We start from the raw sequence: 9,400 nt of genomic DNA, 5'->3' as shown, positions 1-9,400 counted from the left end.
TTTTTTTTTTTTTACAATTTTAGTGTCTCAGCTCATTTTGTCATTATTATTATTTTATCCTCTTGGATGGGGAATTTTGGCATATTTCAACCACAGAAAATTTGTTCAATGAAACCTGATGCATAATGAAGGTAGGTTTTATGTTTATTGCCTTAAAGAGTTGCTGCTCATTTACATATTATTTGTATCCTTTTTTTTTTAATTTTTTTATATCGACTTTCATGAATGCATATCTACTTTTTCTAATCATCATCTGAGTTTGCAATTTGCCATCATAATCAGGTAAGACAAACTTGAACTGCAAAATTTAATTTTCTGTAGAAAACATGAAAAGATTGCATACTAAGTAAGGCTGTGTTTAGTATGCATTCTCAGGATATATTCTGGGTCTAGAACGTATTCTCAAGGAAAGAAATAGAGAGGAATCAGGTTTCAGAATGCATTCAAGACCCATAATCTATTTTGAGAATGCATAACAAATACAACCCCAAGATTAAAGCATGAAATAGGGATCTTGTTTCAGTGGAGAAGCTTAAGGTGAGGTTCTGGTGGAATGATGTCATCCCCATCTGAGGCAGCGTCCAATGGCACCAGCATGGTTCACGAGATGACGAAAGGTGGAAATGTTCTTGGGATGGTCAGGTACTTGCACAAGTCTTGGCTTGGTGAGCATGTGGAAAACACCCCTGGACCTATCCTTGACATATGGGAAGAGGGATATTTCTCTTCAAGAATCCTTATACCTTGGCATGGGAACTGATTCGATCCAGGTGTCCGATGGTTCTTTGGTCTGCAGTGGTTTCATTTGTTGGTGCATCCTTTTGTAGGCACTCACCATGATGGCCTTACTCTGTTCTAGGTCCATTTTGATCTCTGCTTCTTGCGTTCTTTGTTTAAATGGGGATGAAACTGTAGAGCATTTGTTCTTCGAGTGCCCTTTCTCTCGTTCCTTGTGGGAAGGTATTATTTGGAAGTGCTGGCCGGGGCGAAGGCCTATGTGCAACATGGAGCATGAATGGTGATTGGTTAGATTCTCGTTCCATGGAAAATCTTCTTGTGATCTTGAAGACAAACTTATTTTTTGTGCTTCGCTGTACCACATGTAGCATGAGAGAAATCTTAGGAGATGGACTGACAAATCTAGACCTCTTAACTTAATTTGGGGCACCATCGGGTTCAAGATTAGAGGTATGCTGGGTTCAAACATTCAGGCGGTTCTTAACAATCTCAGAAATAGACATACTGTCTCTAGTTGGTGTCTCCCTATCTCCTTCTTGAGTGGGAATTGGATCTTATCCAGCCGTGGTGGGAGCTGCACCTGTGCAGCACCGTTAAACGACAGAAAAAATAGGGGTAAGGTAGTCATTTCACAGGTGGGTCCCACCTGGGCCCCACATGTGAAATGACCACCCTCCCCCTGTATTTAGGGTGGTTTTTGGTGCTGCACAGTGCAGCTCCCACCACAGCTGCACAAGATCCAATCTCCCTAAGGGCGGCCTCTTTGGGCAACGCCTCTCCCCTCCCGTCCTCTTCTCCCCCCCCTCCCCCCCCCCCCCTTGGGGCTACCTCTGGGAAACGTCTCTGGATGCTTTGTTGAATATAATGATTATTCACTAAAAAACAAAAAACCTTTATAGCTTATAGTTTCCATAACTAAATATAAACGAGCTTGAGTTCTCTCCCTCTTTTCATGTGGAACTAAAGAACTAAAGCACTGTTTGCTTTTAAGAAAGCAAAATCCAAAGTGGTCTTGGGTTCAAATTACAATAGCCACATTAGTACATTACCAACAAAAGCAAAACAAAATCTTTTTTTTTTTAAATTTAATTTGAAACTTCTTTATTTAAATTCATTTAAGGAAAAAAGAACTTTGTGGGGGAATGTGACCCCTATGCCCAAACACAGGGGGGAAGGCAGCCCCGTTTCCATGAAAGGTGGAAATGTTCATCCTGTTGATGCTTCCACGCGTACTCTCACAGTCTCACTAGCCCCGCATGCACGCAAGGGCCTCGCTCCCCCCACAAAGAACTCTTCCCCATTCATTTAATACAACAGAACGGCATAATTAAACTACAAAAATTGAAACTAAAATAAGACACTCAAATAAATATCCCAAAGAAAGATTACAAAAAAAGCAATAATACAAGATCATTTCTTGCATTCTTAAGAAAGATTATCCACTGTGGCATACACTTTGTAGCTCTGGTGAATGCAAATCACTGAATGAGAGAATAAGATAGATTCTGAAAACAGAAATTAATTACATAATACATTAATGAACTAATACCCATCTCCACAGGAAAGAATGAGTCCAAAACTGATTTAAAATAAATAAAAATGACTGATGTTCATATATTTCGATTAATGTGATATATACATCCTAACATAAATAAAATAATTACAAGCCCCAAAAAAGAGCAAATTTCTCTAACATTTAGTATTAATCATCTAATTAAACTCCAAACCAAACATCACCTAATATGATCTATACAGACAAAACAATGCATCAACAAATGGGGTAGCTAGCTATGGTATATTTAATTAATTAATTAATTATTTATTAACACTATTATATTCTTGTTTCTAGATAGTATCACTAACTATTAACCCAATCAATTAATCTAGAGAAAAACAATACTGTTATAATCTTCAAACTCCATCTCCTCTAAACTTGAAGCTTCTTCATTCCCAAAGTTGTTATTTTCCAAACCCATATCCAGTAGAAATCCATACTGATCATGATCACCTCTTGTTCTAGATTGAATCTCAAAGAAGGGTTTCTTGCTCTCTTGCTCTTGTGGAGAAATATTGGAATTGAAAACTGTTAAATTTAGCAAACTGTGGTCTTGATGATGATCATGATGATGTAAGAGTTGAGGAAATGAGTTGATTTGTTGGTGGGACCCACATGAGATAGATTGTTGGTACATAGTAGTGGGAGATGAGGATATATTTGAAGGAGAAGCTCCATTTGATGTGTCAAATTCATTTGCCAATTGGCTAGGGTTCTCCCTATGCTCTGATCCCTTGCCTTTGTGAAAGACTCTGCAAAGTACCCAATCTTCCTGCATGCCATTCAAATCAACCATAAACATATAAGGACATTGAAATCTTCCTGCAATTGATTACTACGTTTGATGAAGCTAAGCCCAGCCCAAGGCCCAAACCAATTTGCTTTCATCAGTTATCAAGGGTAGGGCCGTAGGGTGTCAACTGGTCGGTCCGGTCGGGCTTAGCTGGGCCTCTCAATTTTTTCCCTCGCTTCGTGACCGTCCGAATAGATAGTCGGGTCTGCATATGGCAGGCATGGACACAATTATGAACGGTCAGTTGGTTCCCGGGCTTTAATTGGGGTAGTACTATTCAGGTTAGCTGTTGCACCATTTGGCACTGGAAGGGCTTTAACCGGGCTCATTGCCTGGAAATCTGAAATGGGCTCTAACTGGGGGCTCTAAATGCATATGTTTGAAATGGGAATAGCTATGCAGTTAGAGCCCAGTTCAATGAGCCCATTTAGAACCCATTTCAGAATTTAAATGGGAATAGCTTTGCATTTAGAGCCCAGTTAGAGCCCATTTAGGCCCAACTCATGAGCAAGCAGCAGGTATTCCCATCGGATTAGTGCAAAGTAGCAAAACCATGATCCTATAGCTTAGGCCCATTAGGGATTTTATATAAGTTATAGAGGGTCGGGTTGAGTCGGGTTCTTAATCGATCGGTCCCTGTAGGACAACCGTCAGGTAGGACCTCCGCAATGGGAACGACAGAATATTATTCGATCCAGGCTTGAGCCAGTTGGTTTAATAAACGGTCTAGACCAGTTTCGGATTTTCCTGATTGGACTCTATCGGGCTAACCGGTGCGGGCTTAGAATTGACACCCCTAATTCCAAATAGAGTTAAAGCTGCAGCCAAACACCATCTTAACTAGTTTCTTGTAGTGTAGTGTCTTTATTTTATCGGTGTGTGCATGTGAGAGATTGAGAGTTTTGGGTGGTAACAGACCTTAGGAGGCATATATGGATTCTGCTGATAACGAAACTCATGCATGATCCAGCCAGTCTTGATCCCATTTGGAGCTCTGTTACGATAGAAAACCAATGTCTTCCTCATCCCCACAATTGTACGCGAGTTGGGCTTGTATATCGGACGATCTTTTCCGGTAGCCTTCCAGTATCCCGACATCGTCGCCCGGTTGGTTCGAAGGCCAGAAGCGTATTTACGGTCCCGGAAACTGAAGAAGTACCATTCATTGGCACCGAGCTTGGCCACATCTGTAACAAACCTCACAAGTATTAGTACATATAAGGTGGGTGTGAGTTAGTAGTGTTCTTAATCACATAGAAGAATGACTACAACTTATAACAATGCAAGAATATTTTTCATATGTGAGCCTAATTGTGTGAGAGAGAGAGAGAGAGAGAGAGAGAGAGGTAATCTCCATTATGTGTATGTATTAATAGTTGATCGTGTTGGGTTCCACGCGGAAGACGAAAATAATAATCCCACATCGGAAGTGAGTAGCTTGATGCATATACATGAAGAGTCATACATGCTCAGACATCCTCTCCTTAACGGCTAGCTTTCAAATTTGAGTTCTCTATGCACTAATCTGATAAATGTCAAAATTAATAGCAGGTAATCAAGAAAGCACAATGGTTGAGTGGCTGCCGCCACTGTCGGTCTGTCCCCTTCAATTTATGAAAATTTCTGGTTTTTTTTTTTTTTTAATGGTTTGATTCTTGGAGGTGTATTTGGGAGGTGAAGAATAGTAGTAAGGGTTAGTCTTTCGATTCATGATAGAGAAATTTGACAGTAAAGGTTGCAAGTTTATTTGGGTTTGTACCAAAAACTAAAAAGAAAAAAAGAAAGAAGATTTAAGCTCAACATGGCATTGAAATAAAAAAACCTAAAAATCCAGAAGAGCCTAAGGAAATTGAGTACTGGTCAAGAGTGGGATTGTGTGATAAATTAAAGCTCTACATGCAAATAAAAGAATCCCATCAACAAATTACACCTCAAAAGGTAGGAGGGAATATTCTCTATGGCACATTTAAAAAGATCTTGAATCTAACTTTTTCTGATGTCAAGATGACAGAAGAAGGGTTTCAGAACTCTTCTTAATTAAATGAGCTTAGGAGGAAATATTGTAATCTTTAAAGTATATTCTATCATCCCAGCTAAACTTTTTTTAAAGTGTGGGGGGAGGGGGGGGGGGGGTTGGCCCTAATCTTTTGGAAAATTTTAATAATATAGACCTAATGATTTGGTCACATATCTCTCTCTCTCTCTCTCTAATCCAACTCATTAGAAGTAAACTATTGTAGTTAATTTCAAAAATTAAACCATCATAATTATTAAATTTTTGGGTTTATTGAAAATTATCAATATGAGTACACCCTTAGAATGATATTTGAGAGATATTTCTAATGATATCAATGAAAATAAACAAAAAAAATTTAGTAACTAAATAAAGGATAATAATAGTGGGGTGAGGAAGGAGGGGCTCAAACTTTTTATATTTTAATTAGTTCCATGCTTTACAAGTAAATAAAGGATAATACTAGCATCCAAAGGATGTTGATTGATCATAATCTCATCCTTCTCAATGAATATATCAAAACCCAAGAGGTCAGAAAAGTATTAGTGATTACTCATGTAATCAACATGACAAATATCTAAATGCACGTGGTAATTAGAAATTAACACTCAATCCTCCCTTAAAAAAATTATTTATTTTTTATTTAGTAAATTTAAAATAAAATTCCTATTGCAAGGGAAAAAGTCCAATATATTGGGGTCTTATATACGACGAAATCAATCATCTTCTGACTTCATCAACATAATTCACAATTAACTTAGTGTTACACGTTTAGGATACAAATAAAATGAAAATGACGTGTTAGTCATGTGAACCCTAGCTATATACGTGTTTTGATGGATTAGATCCGTAGCTTTGTAGCTAACTAAGATACTTTTAACTCATTTTATTGATGATGAAAACCTTTTAAGTACAATACATCATAGGTCTTTTATACTACGAAATCAATAATCTTTTGACTTTATCCACATAATTCACAATTAGTGTTACACGTCTAGGAATCAAATAAAAGGAAAATGACTAAAAAATTATGTGAACCCTAGAATGTGTCTTGATAGATCCGTAGCTCTATAGCTAACTAATAGCTTCTTACCTCATAAGAAGTAATGGGATCAAATGCAATATATAGATATTTGATCAAGAAGGTAGACAATAATGTTTAGTGCAAAATAACAAAATCCAATCCATAGGACAAGGTCAGATCATGTAAATAGGTTGAAGTTGAAATTCTTGTTAACAACACTAATACGTAGATTTAGATATGGATCATATTGGACCCTACCTTAATACATCCCACGTACACAGGCCACCAAGAACTTATAAGTGATATTCTTAATTACGTAATATAAGGGATAACGTTCTCTGCACTGGGGACATAGGGTGCGTCCAGACACATGGGGGTGGAAGAAATAACCGGCCCGCCCCTTGAATGCCCAAAATCCTGCCTCATGTGTCTGGGTGCAGCCTGTGCATTCAGTCTAATTATTACTTAATAGGTCCCCTTGGTTTCAGGAAGTTTTGGGGCTGATCGACTCTCTTAAACCTCTGATTTCTTTCACATACCGTGAAGGGAATAGGGCTACGGATTTTCTTAGTAATTTGACTTATGATTTGAAGAGGGATACGGTTTTTGACGGAGAATCTAGCTTACATTAGGATCTTCGAAGGATTTCTCGTGAGGATGCAATTGGTCTTCCAGTTTTAAGTTTATAAATTTGTATCTGTTTGAGTTTGGTTGTGAGCTCTTTCTTTGAGTGTTTGTGTGCTAGTGTTTTTGCTTGGGCTTGGGGTTAGACAGGCCTTTTGTATTCGTTATTATTTTGGTTTCACTTTAATAAAATCGTAGAGGCTCGAGTTAAGAAAAAAAGAAAAAAAAGAAAAAAACGAAAGAAAAAAAAAGGTACCTTTACCACATAGTTATTAATTATATATAAAGGGCTCTATGATTCCGTATCAATCGGGTATCTCTACTTCTAGTTGGATATACTTAGAATCTTAAAAGTATGTCTTAAAGAATCTAAGTATAGATTCCTTATTATCTTCTCAATACAAATATATATATCAAGGGAGAAGAGGTCATCCCTCATTTTTAGGTCACGAAACATCCATTATTTTAAGAAGCATATACATAGAAGATAAATTATGCATCCTTCCGTGAGACAGTTCTTGTCGCCCTTTCCACGTATACCATTATTATAATCTGAATTTTGAACCACACAAAGCTTGGACTGTAAACCCTTCTTTTTCCTCTCACTTAATTGCTTACCTCCTAAACTACCAACTTAGCTGTAATGAGAAAGTAAAGAAAGAGAAGAACTATCTAGCATAAAATGATGAATAAGTTCTTAAGGATTAAACCCATTTGATAGATTTTTATTAGAGAAACTGTTATTACTCTATAGAGATAATTAAGTTTGGAGAGCTAAAATCTAGTTAATAAGAACTCAGGAAAGTCAGTAACTGGAATTGGTAAGATTTTGGTTTAGGGGTGTTTAGTGGTAAATAGAGAAACCAGAATGAACTTTTGGACTAAAAAACTTGTGCAGGACAAAGGAGAAAATTAAATAGAAGCTAAAATTGGTAAGAGAGAGAGAGAGAGAGAGAGAGAGAGAGAGAGAGAGAGAGAGAGAGAGAGCAACCACTGTGTGTGGAGGGAGAAGTGCCTCTCTCTCTCTTCCAAAAAATCATGCAAGTTTGGATTACTCAAGTCAAGGCTGTCTCTCAATTATTCATTCTCTATCAATTTAGATGAGAATAAATCTTGAAACATTATCAATTCTCCACAAAAGTTATGTGTGCAGGAAGGAGAGAGAGAGAGAGAGAGAGAGAGAGAGAGAGAGAGAGAGAAGTGCCTCTTTCTCTCTCTCTCTCTTCCAAAATCATGCAAGTTTGGATTACCCAAGTCAAGGCAGTCTCTCAATTATAAATTTCTCTATCAATTTATATGAGAATAAATCTTGAAACAGCACCAATTCACCACAAAAGTAATGTGTGCAGGTGCAGAGGAGAGAGAGAGAGAGAGAGACAGAGAGAGAGAAGAAAGTAGTGGGTTTTGATGGAACACTAACCTGGTAGCTGCCAAGGTTCACAAGTATGCAAGTCCACTTCAATCATGGTTCCCTTAGAGATTCCTTCATTAGCAATCTTCTTGCATAGATAATGGCAGACCAATTCTTGATCACTAGGGTAGAATCTGAAACCTGCAGGTAGTGTAGCTTCAATGTCCCTTAAACTCATCTTTTTCTGTTTTGGAGGGAAAAGGGAATGACCAAAGAAGGAGATTATTGGGTTTTGATTTCAAATGTCCCTTAAAAGTCCTCTGAGTTGGGTTTTTGGTTTATGTTATATAGATGACAAGGTTTTACTTGGTTTAAGCTTTTATGCCTTCTTGCAGGTCATGAGGAGTCCTCAACAAGCTTATATATATATATTATAATAATAAGAGGGTTTGATCAAGGAAGAACCATAAGCACAAGTAATCAATTAATCTCTAGCTAGGCACTTGGAAGGGGAGGTTTTTGAAAATAATTTATATCTATAAGCGTAATTTATGGAATTAAATTAGAGAAAACGTCCAAATTGCAAAAACCCCACTTTCTTATCATTGTTTTATGATTAATATAAATTTGTAAAACAAGCAAAGACATGGGTAGCTTTCATATTAGGTGTCAATTAGCTGCTCAGCTTCAACTTTATTGTATTTTGATCAGAAGGGTTTAAGGGACTCTGATCTAAGCAAAATCTTGACCATGGCCTACTGAAGAGTTAGTTTCTGATTAAGGTTCTATTAGGATAATGATGATGATAAATGCCATGTCATGTGGTGACATATCAATGTACCAATGAACTGTTTCCACATAGGCATGTAAACAGCTTGGATTCGGCTCGGATGCGTATTGGATGTGATCGGATCCGAATATTCTCTGGTCGAGCACGGACTATTGGATACCTCTAAATGGATTCGGACACGGATTGAAGTCGGATTTTCGACCATCTGTTTACATCTCTGCCTTGCGTAACCTGGACCTTCCTCCCCGTAATGGACACAATATATTCACTCTCAATCTATAATTCTTAGATCATGATTCTCTTTTCCTAATATTCTAGAACATGTTAGAATCTTCAAAAACCCTCAAGATCATTATTTACTTAATTTTTTATTATTAAGTATTCAATTTTTTTTGGATGGATTTTTATCAGTATATTCGGAAAATTTTCTGAATATCTCTAAACGAATACAGATGTCTCTAAACGATACGGATGTGGATCGAACTCAGATTTTTGGTTATCCATTCACATC

At 37.4% G+C, this 9,400-nt stretch overlaps 1 protein-coding gene across 1 annotated transcript; it reads right to left on the bottom strand.

Annotated features, from left to right (window-relative positions):
* Positions 1 to 2,584: 2,584 nt before the first annotated feature.
* LOC122642565 (protein CUP-SHAPED COTYLEDON 3-like) lies at positions 2,585 to 8,410 on the bottom strand. Its single transcript, XM_043836078.1, has 3 exons — positions 8,169 to 8,410; positions 4,005 to 4,273; positions 2,585 to 3,065 (listed from the first exon to the last, which is right to left on the bottom strand). The coding sequence occupies exons 1-3, from the start codon at positions 8,335 to 8,337 to the stop codon at positions 2,622 to 2,624; spliced, it is 882 nt and encodes a 293-aa protein (XP_043692013.1). The 5' UTR covers positions 8,338 to 8,410; the 3' UTR covers positions 2,585 to 2,621.
* Positions 8,411 to 9,400: the final 990 nt, after the last annotated feature.

Source organism: Telopea speciosissima, chromosome 10 (genome assembly GCF_018873765.1).
Source record: "Telopea speciosissima isolate NSW1024214 ecotype Mountain lineage chromosome 10, Tspe_v1, whole genome shotgun sequence".
In the NCBI taxonomy this organism is placed as follows: domain Eukaryota; kingdom Viridiplantae; phylum Streptophyta; class Magnoliopsida; order Proteales; family Proteaceae; genus Telopea; species Telopea speciosissima.
This window is presented reverse-complemented; position numbering and strand designations above follow the sequence as displayed.